At 45.5% G+C, this 21831-nt stretch overlaps 3 protein-coding genes across 6 annotated transcripts; 2 read left to right on the top strand and 1 right to left on the bottom strand.

Annotated features, from left to right (window-relative positions):
• Positions 1-318: 318 nt before the first annotated feature.
• On the top strand, positions 319-11027 carry camk2a (calcium/calmodulin-dependent protein kinase II alpha). Of its 2 annotated transcripts, XM_086057904.1 has the most exons (18): positions 692-912; positions 1673-1767; positions 1964-2023; positions 3696-3750; positions 3860-3925; positions 4003-4075; positions 4153-4255; positions 4456-4539; positions 5147-5241; positions 5333-5455; positions 5542-5625; positions 5977-6019; positions 7760-7797; positions 7870-7918; positions 8004-8079; positions 8147-8241; positions 8327-8555; positions 9333-11027. In XM_086057904.1, the coding sequence occupies exons 1-18, from the start codon at positions 698-700 to the stop codon at positions 9334-9336; spliced, it is 1587 nt and encodes a 528-aa protein (XP_085914030.1). In that variant the 5' UTR covers positions 692-697; the 3' UTR covers positions 9337-11027. The 2 variants fall into 2 exon arrangements, with proteins under 2 accessions (XP_085914031.1, XP_085914030.1); XM_086057905.1 differs by lacking the exons at positions 692-912; positions 9333-11027 and adding an exon at positions 319-586 and having other exon boundaries at positions 8327-8571.
• A 743-nt stretch (positions 11028-11770) lies between these two features.
• On the top strand, positions 11771-13969 carry rps14 (ribosomal protein S14). Its single transcript, XM_086099051.1, has 5 exons — positions 11771-11845; positions 12669-12822; positions 12894-13055; positions 13702-13778; positions 13849-13969. The coding sequence occupies exons 2-5, from the start codon at positions 12674-12676 to the stop codon at positions 13914-13916; spliced, it is 456 nt and encodes a 151-aa protein (XP_085955177.1). The 5' UTR covers positions 11771-11845; positions 12669-12673; the 3' UTR covers positions 13917-13969.
• Positions 13970-14013: 44 nt separating this feature from the next.
• On the bottom strand, positions 14014-21788 carry chm (CHM Rab escort protein). Of its 3 annotated transcripts, none has more exons than XM_086099049.1 (16): positions 21705-21788; positions 21147-21213; positions 21004-21076; positions 20787-20911; positions 20605-20705; positions 20487-20533; positions 20277-20417; positions 16911-17027; positions 16689-16806; positions 16223-16445; positions 16087-16164; positions 15297-15404; positions 15103-15163; positions 14922-15018; positions 14596-14843; positions 14014-14330 (listed from the first exon to the last, which is right to left on the bottom strand). In XM_086099049.1, the coding sequence occupies exons 1-16, from the start codon at positions 21754-21756 to the stop codon at positions 14139-14141; spliced, it is 1848 nt and encodes a 615-aa protein (XP_085955175.1). In that variant the 5' UTR covers positions 21757-21788; the 3' UTR covers positions 14014-14138. The 3 variants fall into 3 exon arrangements, with proteins under 3 accessions (XP_085955175.1, XP_085955176.1, XP_085955174.1); XM_086099050.1 differs by having other exon boundaries at positions 20487-20530; XM_086099048.1 differs by having other exon boundaries at positions 20277-20533.
• Positions 21789-21831: the final 43 nt, after the last annotated feature.

Raw genomic sequence — 21831 nt, 5'->3', positions numbered from 1 at the left:
TGTGTGTGTTGGTCGGGGAGGGAAACAAAAAACCTGCTGGAGAAGATCTTGGCTGACCAATCACGTGACCCCTTTTGGAAAGAATCACGTGACCCATGGAGCAGGACCATACCTTGAACACGTGGGCGAGGTCAAAGTGCGTTAAATGGAATATTTTGTGTGATATATCATCTTTTTCACAAGGTGCACTTTTTTTTTTCGTGACAGGAGCTGCAGCATCGGCAAAGTGAGAGGATGCAGTTGCCATGGCGACCCTGCATGCGCGCGTCCCGGTCCGCCATTGGCTGACTGTAATGGGGGTAGGAGGGTGGGGGGGGGGGCTGAGTAGGCGGAAAGCAGAACCTGGAGAGGAGCCGCTCTTCGCCATCCCCTCCATCTTCTTCGTCATCTTCGAGCTTGTGCTGAAACAAACCGGTCTCATTCTCCTCTTCCTCTGCTCCATCCAGCTGCTGACCTTCATCATCATCATCATCATCATCACCATCCCCACCATCGCCTGACCCTCGCCCCGCCACCAGGTCACCATGGCAACGGTCATTTGCACTCGTTTCACCGAGGAGTATCAACTGTACGAAGAGCTGGGAAAGTAAGTTGATTCTTTCGTTTGTGCTGATTGTGTGGATGTAGGAGTTCAGAACTTACGTTATGTTGAAATGCGCACTTGGATGGATAGGATGGAGGGATGCTAGAATATCAGATGAGAGTGATGGAGGAATGGACGGATGAGTGTAACACCTCTCTGACCTCATCCCACTCACCACCTTCACGCACACACACACACGCGCGCACACGCACACGCACACACACACACACACACACACACACAGGTCTCTTACATAAGACGTGTGGGTGTACTGTGCAGAAGCAACAGACATATTTCATCATTGATTTGGTATCCAGCAAAGCTGCACGGTAATCAGCAGCATTCAATCAATCAAAGTATTGATCACCTGATTACAATCTCTTCTGCCTTGCTTCCTGACTCGTGTGACGATTTCCCTCTTTACCTTGTTGCCCATCTTCCCTTATTTTCTTTTGCTCCTTTATCTGCTTGTTACCTTGAACCCTTTTTTTCATTTCTCTCTTGCTCCCTTTGTCCTCTCTCTCTTTCCCCCCCCCAGTTCCTTTGCTCCTTGTTTGCCTTCTCCCTGCACCTTTCTTTCCTTTCGCCCTCGTCTCCTTGTTACCTTGCACCCTTGTTCCGTTTCACCCATAGCTCCTTGATACCTTGTACGCTTGTTTCCTTTTTTCCTTTCTCTCTCCTTTCCTTATTTCCTTTTCCCTTGCTTACTTTCTCCATTGTCAATTTTATTCCCTTTCTCCTTGTCTCCTTGCTTCCTTGTTTCATTCCTTTCTTACGCTCTTCTTTCATTTCTGCCTTGTTTAGCTTTCCTTCATATGCTTTCGTTCCCCTTCCCCGTTTCCTTGTCTCCTTGCACCCTTGTCTCCTATCACCCTCGTTTGCTTACTTTCTTGCACTCGTATCTCCTCGCTCCTTTTCCCCCTTCTCCCTTGTTTCCTTTCTCCCTGCATACTTGTTTCCTTGCTCTCTTCCTTTTTCTCGTTTAATTGCTCTGCTCCCTTGTCTCATTTTTTCCCGGTTTTCCTTGCGCCCTTTTTCCCACAATTGATGAAGTTGTGCGTGTGCGTGTGCGTGTGCGTGCGCCGGCAGGGGTGCGTTCTCGGTGGTGCGCCGCTGCGTGAAGGTGCTGTCGGGTCAGGAGTTCGCCGCCAAGATCATCAACACCAAGAAGCTGTCGGCGCGAGGTGAGACTCATCCACTTGGCTGTCTGCGGTGAGCGTGGGAAAAGTCGACACTTTGTGGCCGGAAGCGGACGCGGGGAGTTGCGCGCGCGTGGGCGTGGTCTGCTGCGGCCCGACGACGTATTTGCCGAACTTCTTTTTTCTATTTTCACATTTGCCGAACTTCAAATGTTCTCCTCGTCGCTCTGTGTGTCGTCAGATCATCAAAAGTTGGACCGTGAAGCTCGAATTTGCCGCCTGCTCAAGCACCCCAACATCGGTGAGTCGCCGTGGGAGAAAAAATGCCCGAGGATGGCGATGATGAATTATGGACGCCGTGCTCGTCGCCATGTCATCCATAATTCATGTGATGTCATCATCATGTGACCGAGAACAGGAAGACTGACTGAGCGTCGACATATTTGACTGAGACTCATTTAGATTTGTAATATTCTGAAAACAGAATTAATTCAGAAATATAGTTGTTCATTTTTTTTATTCATTTAGCTAATTAAATGATTTTGGAATTGATTTATTCTAAACATTGAAATTGATAATGAGTGAAAATGTATTAAATAAAATAATTTGTTAATTGATTACCGGTAAATTAATTATTTATAGTCAAATATACAAAAATTAGTCAATTAAATTCTGCACATCCATTCAATTTGTTACTTGTTTGTGGTGCAATTAATGAGAAATACTAAAAAATATATACACATTAGTTAAAATACACAATTTGACATTTTGCAGATTAATTCAGTATTAAAAAAAAACTGTTAATTGCCTAAAAATATTAATCACTAGAAATAAATATTAGCCAAATGATCAATTTGACATCTGCATCCTGTACAACATTTTGGTTATATAATCATCAGTACATTCGTTGTAAATAATTTTAAAAAGTACATGAGAAGATTAAACAAATACATACACATTCATAATAATAAATAACACATAATTGCTGAAACCATTGGTACATTAATTATAAATAGTAAATGAGTCAATTGAGTAAAAAAAAAAATACTTAATACATTATTTGTAAATTAAATTAATAATTTATTAATTAATTAATTAATTAATTGGTTTAAAAAAAAAAACATTATGTATGTATGATTGTGTAATGAATTAGTTGTTGATAATATAAAGTAAAACTGTAACCAAAGAAAAATAACTATATATGAGATACATAATGCAGTTTTGTAAAAAGCCAGACTACAAAGTTCTACCGAGAAGAACCTTCTGTTAGCGACTCTCGAAGTTCTCAGCCACCGACTTCAGCCAATCACACACCTCACACCTCTGACCTCTGACCTTCATCCTTCTCTCACGTGTCACGCGCGTCTCGTGTCACATGACCACCTTACATTGAAAACATGACACACGCTAAATGCAAGACGCTGCATTTATTTTATAATAGCATGTGGAAGCAGGCCTGCTGCTGCTTCTGCCCACGCACACGCGCGTGCGCGCGCGCACACACACACACACACACACACACACACCTGCGTTGAAAAAAGCTCTCAGAGAGAAACAATTAGATTTTTCTCTCCAAACACTCCTACACACTGCACCAATGGTGTGTGCGTGTGTGTGTGCGTGTGTGTGTTGTCGGGAGGCTTTTGACGCTTTCACCTAAAGACACTGTTGCCTGGCAACACACACACAGACCGAGTTATGTTATGTAAGCCTCCTCGGTATCTGTGGAACATCACCCGCCCACACAGAGCCGCCATTGGCCGCTTGGCCGCATCGAGCCTTCTCATTGGACGCTTCGGTGCACCTGAGGTCATTTTCCTCTCAAGCGCACCTGCTCGCCGTCCGGCGTGCAAAATGAAAAAAACACAACCCGCTGTTTTAAAAACACGGCAAATGCTCCTTTGAGTTGCCGAAAGCACACAAAAGTCGGGTTTGATTTTCTTTTCCATGTTTCCTTCTTCTTTCCTTTGCAGTGCGACTTCATGACAGCATCTCGGAGGAGGCGCATCATTACCTCATCTTTGACTTGTGAGTCTTCTTAGCCGACGTCTGACAAATGATGTCATGGTTGGTGCGTTCATGACCGCCGGAAAGCTCCGCTCCATATTGTGTGCGTGCGTGCGTGCGTGTGTGTCAGGGTGACAGGTGGCGAGTTGTTTGAAGACATCGTCGCCCGAGAGTATTACAGCGAAGCCGACGCCAGGTGAGCAAGCGCCAACTAGCCTTAGCTTTAGCTAGCATGCTGTTTTTCACCTTTGACCTTTGGATTTTTGTCAACAGCCACTGCATCCAGCAAATTCTGGAGGCGGTGCTTCACTGTCACCAGATGGGCGTCGTCCACCGCGACCTGAAGGTTTGCCCCGACTCCTCCTCCTTTGCGTGGTTATTAGCGAGGTTAGCATACGTGTTGCTATCGTTGTCGTTGCGCAGCCGGAGAATCTGCTGCTGGCCTCCAAGTCCAAGGGGGCGGCGGTCAAGCTCGCAGACTTTGGGCTCGCCATCGAGGTGGAGGGCGAGCAGCAGGCCTGGTTTGGTGAGAGGACGTCATCATCTTCATCACCATGATTGTCATTATCATCATCATCACCATCATTGCGATCATCATCAACATCATGCCTGATAGTGTAGGAAACACACAACTCACTTCATTGGTATCGCCATGACAACCACTTAGCAACCATGTTGCTAAGGCAACTGCTTTGTGTGTGTGCGTGTGCGTGTCGGTGTCGTTAGGCTTCGCTGGGACTCCCGGATATCTTTCTCCTGAAGTTCTCCGCAAGGATCCTTACGGGAAGGCCGTGGACCTCTGGGCCTGTGGTCAGAATCCAACCGTCTCCACCTTGTCTCCTTCACTTCCCTCCTCGTCTTCTCTCTTCTCTTTCACGCCTCTCCGTGTCGCCTTCTCGTCTCAGCCCCGCCCCTTTTCCTTGTCTCCTAATTTCCTTCTTGTCTCTTCACCTCTTCTCTGTATGTCGTGTATGTTCTCTCTGTTCATCACCTTCTTTCCTCCACTTGTCTCCTTGTTTCCTCTCTTCAGGTGTGTCCTGTCTCCTGGGGTGTGTCTTTTGTGTCCTCAGGTGTGTATTGTCTTCTCAGGAGACGTATGTCTCCTCGGGTGTGTCTTTAAGTGTGTTTTACATGTCCTCAAATTGTGTTTTTGCATCCTTACATGTGTCCTCACTTGTCTGTTTTCCGTCCTCAGATATGTTTCCTTGTTCTACATCCTCAGATGTGTCTTCAAGTGTATCTTGGACTGTCTTCAGTTTTGTCTTTCGTGTCCGGACGTGTGTGTCCTCAGTTGTCTGTTTTGCATCCTCAGATGTCCCCTTTTATGTCCTTGGTTGTCGTCTTTTGTGTCAGTTGTCCGTTTTGCGTCTTCAGATGCGTCCTGTCGTCCTCAGATGTGTCTTTTTTACGCCTGCAGGTGTGATCCTGTACATCCTTCTGGTGGGCTATCCTCCCTTTTGGGATGAAGACCAGCACCGTCTGTATCAGCAAATCAAAGCGGGAGCGTACGATGTACGAGGTCACACGGTCACGTGGCGCCGTCCACAACCGCGCGCGCACGCCTGTCGGTTGCCATGACGCTTAGTGACCTTGTCCTTCGCAGTTCCCGTCCCCCGAGTGGGACACGGTGACCCCCGAGGCCAAAGATCTGATCAACAAGATGCTGACCATCAATCCGGCCAAACGCATCTCGGCCGCCGAGGCCCTCAAACACCCCTGGATCTCTGTGAGCGACCGCTGGCCTCTCTCGTGATTGGTCGAGGGTGACGTGTATGTGTGTGTTAACGTTTGTGTGTGTGTGTGTGTGCGCAGCACCGCTCCACCGTGGCGTCCTGTATGCATAGACAGGAGACGGTGGAATGTCTGAAGAAGTTTAACGCCCGCCGCAAGCTCAAGGTAGGAAAGGCGGGGCTTCCGCTGTGATTGGCTGGCAAATATTTGTGATGTTGCTGTTTCCATGGTAACAAGTGTGCATCATTGCGACCATTTCCAGCCAATCACAATTCACAATACTCGTTAGTCTACTTGTTCCTTACCTACTTCTGTACTCCATATTTATTTCCCTCCTTCCGTCCTTCTTTCATCCCCTTCTTTTTGCCTTCACTCCCTCTTTCCATTCTCCTCTCCTGCTTCTCCACAATCGACTTTTCCCCTCTTCTCCTTTCTCCGCAACCTTCCCTCCTTCTACTTCCTCCCTTTTTTCTCTCCTCTTCTTCCTCCCTTCCTCATCTCCTCGCTCCCTTGCAGGGCGCCATCTTGACAACCATGTTGGCCACCCGCAACTTCTCTGGTGAGTCCACAGATGAATGGGGTCAAAGTTCATTTGAAAAAGGCACAGATATATGAGGACATATTTGATGATGTCATCTTGCAACCATTGGCAGAGTTGCCGAGCTTCCGTTTTGACCTTTGACTTACAGGCTAACAGCAGACTAGCTGATAGCTTGCACACAATTATCACATTTACGCTGTCTGTCTGTTTGTTTGTGTGCGTGCGTTCGTGCGTGTGCGTGTGCATGAGCAGCTGTGGTCACATGTCCGTCACCTTGTATTCTATTAATAGCTGCTGTTGTTGTAGATACTTTCCTCTTCCACAAGCTCACAAAATCTTGGTCCTGGTCATCATACTCGTTGTAGTTCAAAACCTGGTCCTTCTCCTCAACCTATTTTGGGTCTGGCCCTGGTAGTAAACCTGGTCCTATAGGCCTAGACCTGGCCCCGAGGCTATACATGATCTAATACCTTGTCTTGGGTTCTAGTCCTAGTCCTGGACCTGGTCCCAGTCCTAGTCCTGCTCCTAAAACCTCAACCTGGTCCCAATCCTGGGTCTGATCCAGATCCTTGATCTGGTGTTGGTCTTTGTCCCGGTCGTGGATCTGGACTAAGTCATGGTCCTAGACATGAAGCTATAACGAGGACCTGGTCCTCAGCCATAGAACTGATTAACGTGGTCTGAGTCCTGGCCCTAATTGTAGGATTGCTTGTCCTAGTTCTTAACATGGTGCCAACATTAGCTCCCTAACCCTCGTCTGAAACCGGCCATAGTCTACGTTTGCTCTTAGGTCCTATTCATCCTAGATCCAAATGCTAGACCTGCTCGAAGACCTAGCTCAAGGCCTGGTCCCAATCCTGGGTCTGAACTTATCTTAGTTCTGCTCTTGGTTCTAGCCCTAGTCCAAGTCCCAGGGATAAACTGAACTTACTAAAGCAGAGTCCTAGTTGTAGTCCTGATCCTGCTTGTCTTAGATTTAGACCCGATACTGGTCCCAGGGCTGGTCCTCGTACTAGTCCCGATCCAAGCCCTGCTCGTCTTCGTCTATCCTGGACCTTATCCTGGTGCGAGACATGATCTGAGACCTGGTCCTCCTACTCCTGGTCCAAACCTGCAATCCCTAGGCCTGGTCCCAGGTTTTTCTGTTGTGATGCAGACCAGCCGCGGCATCTGTTGTGTATCTTGAGTCACGTTTGAGGAATGTTTGGTGTCAAGTGTTTGCTAAAAGTGGCCTCGTACTCGACCCCTGCTGCACTCCAAGCCCACATAGGCTCATTCACTCGTGGCGTGCTGGACCGCACGCACGCACGCACGCCGCTGGATTTGTTTGTTTGTTTTTTGAGCAAACTTTTATTTGGATCTTCTTCTTTTTTCTCTCCTGAGACTTTTGATCGCCTGGACCGCAACATGCTACGACTCTCGATAGTGTGTTAGGGTTGTTCAAGTCGTCGGTATAGAGCGAGTGTGGGACGTACATAAGGTTAAGTGCGGGTCTAGTTTAGATAGCTACGTAGCGTGGAGCTCTCGTAGCGAGTATAGAACAGGACAATATAGATCTTGTTTTGGTGGATCAGTAGATCCACAGATAACAGAGTAGCGTTAGGTATAGATCTAGTGTACATAGATGAGGTGTCGCGTAAAGATCTAGTGTAGCTCCAGTGGTTGTAATGTGGCCGTTGGTCCAGGCATTGGCGCTCTTTGCGGTTTCCGTGACGCTGTTGTTGCTGTTGTGCGTGTTTGTCGTTGTCCCGCCCGCAGGAGGGAAGAGCGGAAACAAGAAGACGGACGGCGTCAAGGTGAGCGGGCGCCACATTTGACCAATCATTAACCACTTCCTGTAGATTAACGTGCGCTTCCTGTCGCCGCAGGAGTCGTCCGAGAGCACAAACACCACCATTGAGGATGAGGACACCAGAGGTACGCACGCAAGCTGAAACACACACACACACACACACGCACGCACACATTCACCTGTGTGTGTGCGTGTGTGTGCGTGTGGCAGTGAGGAAGCAGGACATCATCAAAGTGACGGAAATGCTGATCGAGGCCATCAGTAACGGCGACTTTGAGAGCTACACGTAAGTATGCGCTTTTATTGTGAAAGTGGCGAGAGGAAGTGAGTCACTTCCTACACTTCCTCCTCAGCAAGATGTGCGACCCGGCCGTGACGGCGTTCGAACCCGAGGCGCTGGGGAACCTGGTGGAAGGCTTGGACTTCCATCGCTTTTACTTTGAAAACTGTGAGCACATTTCCTGTTCCTGCTTACTCACTGCTACTTCCTGTTTACTGATTTTGTGTGTGTGTGTGCGCGCGTGCGCGTGCAGTGTGGTCCAAGAACAGCAAGCCAGTGCACACCACCATCTTGAACCCTCACATCCACCTGGTGGGCGAAGAGGCGGCGTGCATCGCGTACATCCGCGTCACTCAGTACATCGACGCCAACGGGACGCCGCGCACCGTCCAGTCGGAGGAGACCAGGGTGTGGCACCGCCGCGACGGCAAGTGGCAGATCGTCCACTTCCACCGCTCGGGCTCGCCCTCCACGCTCAGCAAGTATGGCGCGCCTTGATGGGCAGCTCGTTGCCGTCGTTGCTAGTAGCAGCGAGTTGTCTGTAAATTTGGAAGCTAAACACTTTAGTGAGTCAGATCAAAATTCACCAGTGAGCTTGTGAGGCATTTTAGCATTTTTTACAAATTAGCAAGCTAAAACTTTAGCTGTTAACTGGCTAGCACTTTAGCAGCAAGCTGTGTGAAATTTCTGCAGCTAGCTGGTTAGCCCTTTCGAAGTTAGTTGGACCAAAATACACCAGTGAGCTTGGTACATATTTTAGCAGCAAGCTAGCAAGAACTTAAGAGTTAGTCACCTAAAACTTTAGCTGTTAATTGGCTCGCAGTTAGCTGGCTAACACTTTCGAAGTTAGCTGGCTAACACTTTCGAAGTTAGTTGGACCAATATTCACCAGTGAACTCGCTAGACATTTTAACAGCTAGCTAGCAAGAACTTTAGAAACTGACAGCTAAAACTCTAGCTATTAACTGGCTTGCACTTTAGCAGTTAGCCGGCTAACACATAACTCTCGTTTTATCAGCCCTCTCTTTACTATTTTGGCAGTTAGTTGCCGAGAAATGTCGCTGTCAGCTGACTGGCACTGGCTATCACTTTAGCTGTTACCTAGCCAACACGATAGCATCTAGTCAGCGAGTGAAGTAGACTTTGGTTGGCTAACACTTTTTTTTTTTTTAAGGCGTTAACTCGTCACTTGAGCACTTTGCTATCAGCTTTGTCATTTATTCTTGCATTTTTCTTGTCTTCCGTTTATGTTTGTCTAGTTAACCACCAGCGTGGGCAGTCTTTTGACAAGGTCACCGTCGACTTGACGACCAGTTGATTGACAGCAGGCCAGTTCGGTCGACAAACAGGAAGAGGAGGAGTCAAGTGCGGGGCCAAACCACAACAACTCCTTGATTGTTCATCCGTCCATGACCAATCAGACTTCTTTTTTTTTTTTGCCACGCCCCCTCATTGTGTACCCTTTGAACCGTTTTCATGCGACTGACGAATGACAGGACGCCTCCCGCCACCACACACGTCACAGCGCCGCCTCCTGTGGCTGGAGGAATTAGCATAGCAAAGTAAAATCTATATTTATTGAATGTAATCAGAGAGCGCGTGTGTGTGTGTGATCGTGCGCGTGTGCGTGCGTTTTGCTAGGTAACCAGCAGGGGGTGCTATGACAAGTGTCCGATTGTTGTTTTGCTGATTGCTCCAATTTGCTCCATCCAAACGCTTCCTTCTCTTGTCTCCGACTTCGCGAGCTTCCATAAACACCTGCACTTAGACTCCGCCCCCCTCACGGGTCAGCTTCCTCCTGGCCCTGCCCCCTTCACGACACGTGGGAGGAGTCTAACAGATTTATGACAGTAATAATTCAAAAAACAAAAAAATTATAAAGTCTTTGCCATTTTTTTTTTTTAGCTTATTAGTCCGATTGAAGAACTTTAATGATCAATTAGCTTCTTCTTCGCCTTCTGTGTGCGTGCGCGTGTGTATGTTATGTTATCTATATGACTGTGTGGGGTAGAGTAAGTGTGCGGTAGTGCATTTGTGTATGAATGCATGCATCTGTGTGTGTGTGTGTGCATCTACATATGTGGGTGTATTTTGTGTGTATGCGTGAGTGTTTACATTGTGTTCTTCCGCTTTCAATTGCATGCGTTTGAACTTGCTCAGCGACTTCCTGTTTGGAGCTGCTTTGTAGTCATGTGATTTTGGGCTTGTTTACATCTAGGCAGACACACTTTTGTTTCTTTATTTCATTTCCAATTTCATAGCTTGGTGACTTTCAATATGCTGACCGTTCCTGGGATGTTCTTAAATCCGCTGCGTTTGTTTCTCTTTGTTGGCTTCAACTGCTTTGAAAGTGAAATCTCGCGTGCTCAGTGGAAACTTTCCTGCCGTTTTGATTGGCTGATGATGACGTCATCACCTTAATGGTCAGGAAACACTTTTTTTTGTAGTTTAGTTCAGATTTTTAGCAGCGTTAGCCTGATTTCTGAAGTGTGGGGATTTTTTGGGGGGGTTGTTTTTCTTGTAGGTTTCTGAACCGCTTTGAAAGTGAAATCTTGTGTGCTCAGTGAAAATATTCCTGCCGTTTGGATGCCGATGACGTTAACACGCGTCACGTCAATGGACAGGAAGTCGTTTTTTGGTAGGGTTTTTTAGCTTTAGCGTTATTAGCAGCTGTTGCTTGGCTCTGAGCTAAGACGCTAAGCAGACCAGGGATGCTAAACATGCTCATGGTCACGTCTCTCAGGTGAAGTGACGACACAGAAAATGTAAAAAGAAAATAATTGAAAAAATAATTAATGTTGTGACGTGTCAGCGGCTGCATGCTCGCTGCGTAACAGGAAGTGAACACGATGTGTCTGTGTGTGCACGTGGGAGAAAACGTGCACGTGTTTCTCCTGCGTTGTGCAGTGTTGTCGAATTTTAAAAATCTATTAAAAAAAAGTGGATCAGAACAACCGTGCCCATGTGATTTTTTTCTTTGCAAAGGATAAAGAATATATGCCAGTGTGTAAATGTGTTGCTCCAAAATCGCCTTACTATGGTCATTTAAAAAAAAAAAGTACTATATATGGTCGTTTTAAAAAACAAAAAGACCTGCATGGACGATTAAAACTCCACGCCTAACTATAATGAACGTGAAAAAAACCCCGGCATACTATATATATGTCCGTAAAAAAAAAAACGCCTTACAATACGTGGCTATTTTTTAAATAAATGTTTACTGTACATGCTAACTTTTTAAAAGAAATAATAAAAACATTATTGTCATTTATTTATCTATGTGGGAGTTTTTTTTAATAATAATAATAAACATTTGATACAAAACGGCGCCTTTGCAGTTTGCCGCAAGAAATCGTCGTGGAGGAGGAGGTGAGAAAAAAAACGTGTGGGACGAGAATCCGGGATCTTCTGCTAACCAGTGGCGCAAAGTTTTTACTTGTAGTTTATACAAGCTAAAGATTACTATAAATTATTATAAATAAAAATTATGATGAAGAAAACAGAATGAGACTAAAAACACCAGTTTGATTTGGTAGGCTTAATAATAATAATAATAATTGATCATGGTTATCAAGAAGAAGAAAAAAAGAGGTATTTATTGTTATTATTATTGAAGTGTTCCGTTTTCACTTGAAGCCCAGCTGATCAGCCCCGCCACAAGGAGGCAGCAGCAGCGGCAGCCTTACCTTACCGACTCACGCGCGTCACCTTTAACCCCGGAAACACTTCCGTTCTTCCTTTCTATTTGGATCCCGAGAAGCGAAACACTGAGGTGAGACCTGTTCGTTTTTCCATCCTCCCCAATCTGGTTCGTTTGAGCCCATCAGCATTTCATTTTGCTTCGTGTTGACTTTGTCCCACGTTGTCTTAGTTGTCGACCTTAAATTGTCGCCGTGGGCGCGCTCATTTGCTCGCTTTGACGCCTTCAGCCACCGTTTGCCCGTCGTCAATGCACCTCGCTCGTCTCCTGTTCAAACGAGTTGCAAGCCGCTCGCTTGTTTGTCTTCGAACATTGTCGCATCGTATTGTATTGAAATTTGCTACATTTTTCATTTTGAGGTGCGAAATTTCTCTAAAGTCTCTTAAAAATTGCGGCTCAAGATGCAGCGGTGTGACGTCACAACATGGCGTCTTCCAGAGAGAAACGCTCACGAGAAGTTTTCTTCTTCATTTCGACTGTTCGGAATCGCACTCGACAATTTAAGACACTGTTATTATATATCTAGTCGGCCATTTTGTAGTGCTGTTAAAAACGAAGCCTCACTAAAGTCCCCTCCATGTATCCCGCAATGCATCATGGAACCCTAAACTGTTTAGAAAATGTAATTGTTAACTACATGACTAAAATCGCCAAATAGTGATTTGACGAGTCATTGATACCACAGAACAGAAAACTGAAACGTGATATCATTTCAAGGGGGGGTAAAAAGAAATCTGGAGGGGAAAGATGTGGAAATGTAGAGCAAAAGTATTTAGTTTTCTGGAAACAAATTTGTATCCTGCAGCAGATTGTCTTTATTGGAAAGTCTTCCAAAGTTGGTTATTTTTGGCAAAAGTGGATGTGTGACGTTTTTTTCCTCTGTATGTGTGGTTAGACAAGATGGCGCCACGCAAAGGCAAGGAGAAGAAGGAAGAGCAGGTGATCAGTTTGGGACCTCAGGTGGCCGAAGGCGAGAACGTCTTCGGCGTCTGCCACATCTTCGCCTCCTTCAACGACACCTTCGTGCACGTCACCGACCTCTCCGGGAAGTGAGTGCGCGCGATAATGGCGTGCGCGCCCGCCGCTCTTGCGCACGAGTAACGGTCCGGTTTATCTTCAGGGAGACCATCTGCCGCGTGACGGGCGGCATGAAGGTGAAGGCGGACCGAGACGAGTCCTCCCCGTACGCCGCCATGTTGGCGGCGCAGGACGTGGCGCAGCGCTGCAAGGAGCTCGGCATCACCGCGCTGCACATCAAGCTCAGGGCCACCGGCGGCAACCGGTCAGTCGCTTGCACGCCTTTTACCACATAAATGGGCACAAATTCGTATCCCGCGGCATAAATATCTGAAAACGTTGATTTCCCCTCCCCAAAAAAAATTTCGCGAAGGGTTAATTTCCCAAATATTTAGAAGTTGTATATTTACAGTCTTCAAGAATAAGTCAGTTGTTTACGTCTGGAGAATTTGTATTTTCAAGAGAGACTTGTTAATTTTGTGTGTAAATTTGTTTTTCTTTTTACTGATGCGTGTAATTGAAAAATGAAAAGCTGGAGTTAGAAAACAAAATAAAATACCTCGCACCCTTCTCAGAAGTTCTATTGCAGAGAAAAGTTAGTAAGAAAGTCTTGCCTTATTTGCTAAAGTTTTAGTTATTCGGAAAATGCTTTGTTTGTTGAAAAAATATTTATGAAACGTCCCAAACTTGGTGGAGCTCAAATCCTTAAATTTTAATGCCTTGCTCTTGTTTACGTCTGCTCCTTAATGAAATTGGCCAATCAATTAAAATAATCATTTTTCTTTCATTATTATCTTTTTACAGTGCGCGGGTACAATTTAAACGATACAAGCTACAAAAATAAAATACGTTTCTGCCAAATGAAGTGGAATTGCTGGCCGCCGCTCGTGACATCAACTTTTGTCTTTCAGCACCAAGACGCCCGGACCGGGAGCGCAGTCGGCACTGCGAGCCCTCGCACGATCCGGCATGAAGATCGGACGCATTGGTGAGACGCGCGCGCACGCACGCACACACAAAGGCACGAGCCCACTCATGTGGCGTTTTTGTGCTTTCAGAGGACGTGACCCCCATCCCGTCAGACTCGACGCGCAGAAAGGGAGGTCGTCGCGGACGCAGACTGTAAACGCAACACAACCTTCACGTTTTCCACACAATAAACGCGTTGAACCGCAACAAGCGCGTCGTCTTGCTTCGACGTCGACACCAAACAAGTCAACCAGTTTGTCGGCAGGATCTTTTAATTCCTTTCAGTTGAACATAAATATCAAAGAAAGAAGGCGTTTGGCCTCGTAATGCACGGCGCGGGTTCGAGCGAATACTGTACACGTTTCCTCCAAATTTCGGGTCACTCCTCGACCCGAAGCTGCTCCTGGAGCTCAGCCGGCGCGGCGTCTTCGTCCCGCTCGTCTTTAGCGCCGCCCGCGAGGACGCCGTCGGGATCGGCGGCGTTGTCGACGTCGTAGAGGATGTCTTCGGGGTTGGGCGCTGGAGGACAGAAGTCCTGGTCGGGGACGATCTTGTGGAAGATGGCTTCGGCCTGAACACAAATCCGTGGGACCACTTCTTAAAAGCTAATATTTTTTTTTTATGTTTAAATGAGGTGTTTTTTTTCATCACCCAATTGAGGTCAACACGACAGTTAACTATTGAGTAAAATCACATTTAGCATTTTTTATTTGTATTTGGGTAATTTGCTTAATTTAGTTAAATTTATATAATAAAAAAAAATACTTTACAAAGAGATGGCTTAATGAGTGTAGTAACACCAATACTAAAAAAAAATAAATAAATAAGAATCGTACCTGCTTGATGGCGTGTTCGTGACCCAGCTCAGCGTCCGGTCCCGGGCACACGTAAACGTTAGATGGAAAGCGGTCACCATCCGCCACCTCGGCGCTGCCGTCGTCCATGTTGAAGTAAAAACACCACAGGACGCCGGGACGCGAGTCCTGGTCACCTGACTGCGTGGTGTTGAACATCCTGTTCACGACAGGCAACAAGTCCTCGTAGGCGGAGCCCAGTAGTGATTGACAGGTGAGGTGGACCAAATCTGAGAAGGCAAGATAGACGTGTTTTTGTTTGTTTTGTTTTGTTGTTGTTACCATGAAGCCCTAAAATGGATGCTCACATGTTCCTGGTGCACACGTCATTGTGGATGGCGACAACTCCACCATCCTCACGGCAGGAAGTCCCGCTTCCACGGGAGGAATGGTTACCACGGAGACCTTCATACACACGTGCACAATGCAACATTAGCAAACGACATCCCCAAAAAGAATTTTATCTTGTGCCAAGTGTGGCCATGTGACCTGATCTTGGTCGCCGGGCAGAACGGATCGGTCGGTGATGAGGACGCCTCTGGAGATGGACCTGCACCAGGACACGACTCACAAAAATCAGCATTTTCAATTTGAATATTTGAATATTAGCAGACAAGCACTTTTGCTCCCGTCTTGCCAATTGAACTTAAAAAAAAAGATTTGTGGTGGAGGTGGGGTCAAACCTGGTGGGCGTGGCCTCATTCTTCAGCTGTGTGGGGAGGAAGCCATCTTCCAGCACAAAATGGCTGCTTGTGATTCGCTGTCCACAGCCGTCAATCAACGAAGTGCACCTGGCATGGGGGAGGAGCCATCATGAGCGTTGACAAAAAAAAGACACCAAATGGACTGCCATATTGGATGTGTCAAATACTGAGGTGGAACCATCTAGCCTCTAAACAAAAATCTAGAACCTTATGTCCTATCTAGAAACTCGCACCTTTTCCTTGGGACTCGTACCCTCTTCTCTTGGACAAGAACTCATTTGGAGCCCGGTGGTTTCCCTTGGAGCTAGAATATTCCCTAGTGACTAGAAACTTAATTTGGTTAGTAGGAACTTCACTCAGGATTAGAACCTTCTCTCAGGACTAAAACCTTGAGGTCCAGACCCTTCACTTGGGACTAGTACCATCTCTCGGGTGTAAAACCTTTACTCAGGATCAAAACATGGACTCTGGATTAAAATCTTCTTTCGAGACTACAGTCTTCTCAGTGTTAGGACTCGAACCTTCTCTTGGTACTAAAATCTTATCTCGGGACTAGTTACTACTCTTGGAGTAAAACCTTCTCTTGTGAACTAGTGACATACAAGAAGAGTTTTCACAATTAAGCACATTTTGGGTTGTCACTTTGTCCAATTTATTGACCTCTACTCAATTACAAGGCCCATCTGCCACATCCAATATGGCGGCTATACTGCCCTAAGACGTTTATTTCTAGACGCCAACGGTTGCGGTGGTGAGAAGGCGTGGCTACCTGTTGACGCTCTTGTCCAGCAGGAGGCAGCTGATTGGATGCCTCAGGCAGTACACGCCCCCAAACACGGCACACATCCTGAAATGTCAACCACACGGTCACATGGCTGCTGCCCACCTGGCTCCGCCCACCTCACCTGCAGAAGCACTGCGGGATCTCGCCCAGGCCGTACACGGGGAACAGGAAGGGAGTGTTGCCGTAGCGACCCAGACAGCGCAGGAAGTGCCGCGTGGAGGCCAGGCCATCCCGGGCGGGCGTGTCCTCCGTCGCCATGGCGATGGAGTGCAGCAGGAAGTGCTGCAGGTTGTCGCCAAGCTGCTGGTCGCGCAGGAAGTCCAAATATGGTCGAGCGCTGTAAGCTAAACACAAAATAAAAAATGGACGATTGCCCACAATGACTTGGGAGGCCAAAGGCCACCACGCTGATGACCGCGTCTTGTCATCCATACTTTCACATTCATAGTTGTCCGCCATATTGGATGTGGAAGACGCTTGGTGAATTCCGCCAGCAACGTTGACGGATGATGCAGATTGGGCCATTCTGACACTTTGACCCATCCAATATGGCGGCAGCGCTTCACATAAAATCTGCAGCCACTCACCCTCTAGCTCCTCCTCCTTCTTCTCCTCCAGACAGGAAGCCAAGAAACGCATCAACTTCCTCTTTTCAACCATCGACAGCTGGCGACTGGCGAACACGTCGGCCCGGCTGCACGGCACCTGACCAGGAAGTAACGACGGCAATCAATCATAATCATAATCATAAACAATGATATTTGGATAGAAAAGGGCGTCGCCATGACGTGACCAAAACGAGTACGCACTTGCTCCACGTTGCCGTGGCGATAGGTGAGGATCCGGGTGACGTTCTTGAACTCGGCATAGCGGCTGACGTTTGATTTGATGAGCAGGTCCACCAATGAGCCGCGAGCGTACATCAACTGAGGAAGAAAAGCGGCGCATTAATTACGGTTGAGTAATTTAGGGTGTACAGATTAACATAGATGAGCAAGTATGATCCTAACCCTAATTTGAAACCATAACCTTAATGTAAAACCCTAATTTGAAACCCTAGTTTGAAACCCTAACCCTAGTTTGAAACCCTAGTTTGAAAACCTAACCCTAATTTGAAACCCTAACCCTAGTTTGAAAACCTAACCCTAGTTTGAAAACCTAACCCTAATTTGAAACCCTAGTTTGAAACCCTAACCCTAATTTGAAACCCTAGTTTGAAACCCTAACCCTAATTTGAAACCCTAGTTTAAAACCCTAACCCTAATTTGAAACCCTAGTTTGAAACCCTAACCCTAATTTGAAACCCTAGTTTGAAACCCTAACCCTAATTTTAAACCCTAATTTGAAACCCTAGTCTGAAACCCTAACCCTAATTTGAAACCCTAGTTTGAAACCCTAACCCTAATTTGAAACCCTAGTTTGAAACCCTAACCCTTATTTGAAACCCTAGTTTGAAACCCTAACCCTAGTTTGAAACCCTAACCCTAGTTTGAAACCCTAACCCTAGTTTAAAACCCTAACCCTAGTTTTAAACCCTAGTTTGAAAACATAACCCTAATTTGAAACCCTAGTTTGAAACCCTAACCCTAATGTAAAACCCTAGTTTGAAACCCTAACCCTAATTTGAAACCCTAGTTTGAAACCCTAACCCTAATTTGAAACCCTAGTTTGAAACCCTAACCCTAGTTTGAAACACTAACCCTAGTTTGAAACCCTAGTTTGAAACCCTAACCCTAATTTGAAACCCTAGTTTGAAACCCTAACCCTAGTTTGAAACCCTAACCCTAGTTTTAAACCCTAGTTTGAAACCCTAACCCTAATTTGAAACCCTAGTTTGAAACCCTAACCCTAATGTAAAACCCTAGTTTGAAACCCTAACCCTAATTTGAAACCCTAACCCTAGTTTGAAACCCTAGTTTGAAACCCTAACCCTAGTTTGAAACCCTAGTTTGAAACCCTAACCCTAATTTGAAACCCTAGTTTGAAACCCTAACCCTAATTTGAAACCCTAGTTTGAAACCCTAACCCTAATTTGTAACCCTAAGTTTGAAACCCTAACCCTAATTTGAAACCCTAACCCTGGTTTGAAACCCTAACCCTAATTTGAAACCGTAGTTTGAAACCCTAACCCTAATTTGAAACCCTAGTTTGAAACCCTAACCCTAATTTGAAACTCTAGTTTGAAACCCTAACCCTAATTTGAAACCCTAACCCTAATTTGAAACCCTAACCCTAATTTGAAACCCTAACCCTAATTTGAAACCCTAACCCTAGTTTGAAACCCTAGTTTGAAACCCTAACCCTAATTTGAAACCCTAGTTTGAAACCCTAACCCTAATTTGAAACCCTAACCCTAATTTGAAACCCTAGTTTGAAACCCTAACCCTAATTTGAAACCCTAGTTTGAAACCCTAACCCTAATTTGAAACCCTAGTTTGAAACCCTAACCCTAATTTGAAACCCTAACCCTAATTTGAAACCCTAACCCTAGTTTGAAACCCTAACCCTAGTTTGAAACCCTAACCCTAGTTTTAAACCCTAGTTTGAAACCCTAACCCTAATTTGAAACCCTAACCCTAATTTGAAACCCTAGTTTGAAACCCTAACCCTAGTTTGAAACCCTAACCCTAGTTTTAAACCCTAGTTTGAAACCCTAACCCTAATTTGAAACCCTAGTTTGAAACCCTAACCCTAATGTAAAACCCTAACCCTAGTTTTAAACCCTAGTTTGAAACCCTAACCCTAATTTGAAACCCTAACCCTAATTTGAAACCCTAGTTTGAAACCCTAACCCTAGTTTGAAACCCTAACCCTAGTTTTAAACCCTAGTTTGAAACCCTAACCCTAATTTGAAACCCTAGTTTGAAACCCTAACCCTAATGTAAAACCCTAGTTTGAAACCCTAACCCTAATTTGAAACCCTAACCCTAGTTTGAAACCCTAGTTTGAAACCCTAACCCTAGTTTGAAACCCTAGTTTGAAACCCTAACCCTAATTTGAAACCCTAGTTTGAAACCGTAACCCTAGTTTGAAACCCTAACCCTAATTTGAAACCCTAGTTTGAAACCCTAACCCTAATTTGAAACCCTAACCCTAATTTGAAACCCTAACCCTAGTTTGAAACCCTAACCCTAGTTTTAAACCCTAGTTTGAAACCCTAACCCTAATTTGAAACCCTAACACTAATTTGAAACCCTAGTTTGAAACCCTAACCCTAGTTTTAAACCCTAGTTTGAAACCCTAACCCTAATTTGAAACCCTAGTTTGAAACCCTAACCCTAATGTAAAACCCTAGTTTGAAACCCTAACCCTAATTTGAAACCCTAACCCTAGTTTGAAACCCTAACCCTAGTTTGAAACCCTAACCCTAATTTGAAACCCTAGTTAGAAACCCTAACCCTAATTTGAAACCCTAGTTTGAAACCCTAACCCTAATTTGTAACCCTAAATTTGAAACCCTAACCCTAATTTGAAACCCTAACCCTAGTTTGAAACCCTAACCCTAATTTGAAACCGTAGTTTGAAACCCTAACCCTAATTTGAAACCCTAGTTTGAAACCCTAACCCTAATTTGAAACCCTAGTTTGAAACCCTAACCCTAATTTGAAACCCTAACCCTAATTTGAAACCCTAGTTTGAAACCCTAACCCTAATTTGAAACCCTAACCCTAGTTTGAAACCCTAGTTTGAAACCCTAACCCTAATTTGAAACCCTAGTTTGAAACCCTAACCCTAATTTGAAACCCTAACCCTAATTTGAAACCCTAGTTTGAAACCCTAACCCTAATTTGAAACCCTAGTTTGAAACCCTAACCCTAATTTGAAACCCTAGTTTGAAACCCTAACCCTAATTTGAAACCCTAACCCTAATTTGAAACCCTAACCCTAATTTGAAACCCTAACCCTAGTTTGAAACCCTAACCCTAGTTTTAAACCCTAACCCTAATTTGAAACCCTAACCCTAGTTTGAAACCCTAACCCTAGTTTGAAACCCTAGTTTGAAACCCTAACCCTAATTTGAAACCCTAGTTTGAAACCCTTACCCTAATTTGAAACCCTAGTTTGAACCCCTAATCCTATTTGGAAACACTAATATATAACCCTAGTTTGAAACCCCAACCCTCATTTGAAACCCTAGTTTGAACCAAACAAACTTTTATTGGCTTATCGGTTACCTTGGAGACGAGGTCGATGTTGAACCTTCGTCCTTCTTTGAGCAGGTCAGCGTAGGTCAGCTTCTTCTTGCTGGGCTCCGATTGGTTGGTCGTCTCCAGGGGGCGTGCCGGGTCGGGCTCCTCCTTTTCTGTGTTTGTGGTCTGCGATTGGATGGAATAATCTGTAGCTCTCACGTCACCTGGCGTCAGTTGATGACGTGCACGCCTTACCTCTTCTTCCTCTTGGTGCTTTTGCTCCACGTGAGCCGTTTGCTCTTCTGACAAACACAAATAGAAATGTTACAGCTCTTTTGTTTTTTTACAACCACGACTGTGGAGCTAAAGTAACCTGCACATGATTCTTCTTCTTCTTCTTCTTGTTTTTCTTCTATACAGCATTGAACCACCTCCTCCTCCTCCTCCTCATCTTCCTCTTTCTCATCTTCCTCACTAAAAGAGTACAAACAACCAAATATGTCAACTTCATCTGAACAACGCCAAAGAAGATGAAAAGTGACCTGGCGAGCTGACCTGGTAAAACAGAACACCTGCAAATTCCTGATGGAGGTGGAGTCTGCATTTGACAGACAAATTGGCTCCTCCCCTTCTTGCAATAGGCTGGACCAATCCTGGACCTCATTGCTGTGCAATTGCTCCTGAAGGAGAAAACAAAAGCGCCGCCGTCACATGAGGTGAACTTCTTGTCTCTCACAGCAAACGACCAATTAGGACACAGCAAGGAAGTCACCTGATGTTCCTTGATCCACGTCAGCAAAGCGTTAAAGGTGAAGCTGGCCCATTTGGATGCATAATAACTCCTCCTGAAACGCAAACGCACAAATGTCCTCTCAGTGCGCCGCGTAAAGACGCGTAGGACATTTGGGAACTCACGTGTCCAGGTGAAGAACTCTTTGTCCCACTCGAGAACATGCTGCCGCCACCACAGACTCCGTAAGACCTTCAATAATTATTCATCAACAATCAAAGCAATTCACAAGCTTTTTTTGTTTATTTATTTAATCACAACTGGAATCCATTCATATATGTCATGTTGATTTTCACAAAACTCGTGTTTCCTCCCACCAGCCTGTGAAGCCATCGTGACGTCATTACGTCAAGGCAGAAACACAGCTGATGAACTTGGCAGTGCGGAGATGACATTACAAAAATGCGCATGTAACTAAAACATTAGTATCAGAATAACAATAAAATTTGTGGAAAATGCTCACAGACAAGTGACGTTTATTAAATAGTTCACGAGCTTGTTTACTAGCCGCTACCATTGAAAATAAACAGACTGTTAGCTACAAGCTAACCGAGGCGTGTATCGCTAGCTAGTGACTAGTTTATTATTCCACAAAAAAAAAAAATGATGCTTGTTCGACACGCCGCTTTCATGACATATTTGGACACGCGACATCGCAGTCAAAGGTGTTTTGAAGAGACTACCTGTGCCCACAATGACGACGTCGAACTCGGATGGAAGATCCTCGGCAGCCATCTTGCCACAGGCGCGTGAACAACCCAGTGCTCGTCCCCGACAGTGTGCGCGTGCGCATGCGCATAAACAGGCAAC

Source organism: Leptonotus elevatus, chromosome 16, assembly GCF_054856555.1.
Source record: "Leptonotus elevatus isolate MCC_2025b chromosome 16, RoL_Lele_1.0, whole genome shotgun sequence".
Classification (NCBI taxonomy): domain Eukaryota; kingdom Metazoa; phylum Chordata; class Actinopteri; order Syngnathiformes; family Syngnathidae; genus Leptonotus; species Leptonotus elevatus.
The sequence above is the reverse complement of the archived record's forward strand: the minus strand, read 5'-3'. Positions and strand labels throughout refer to the sequence as shown.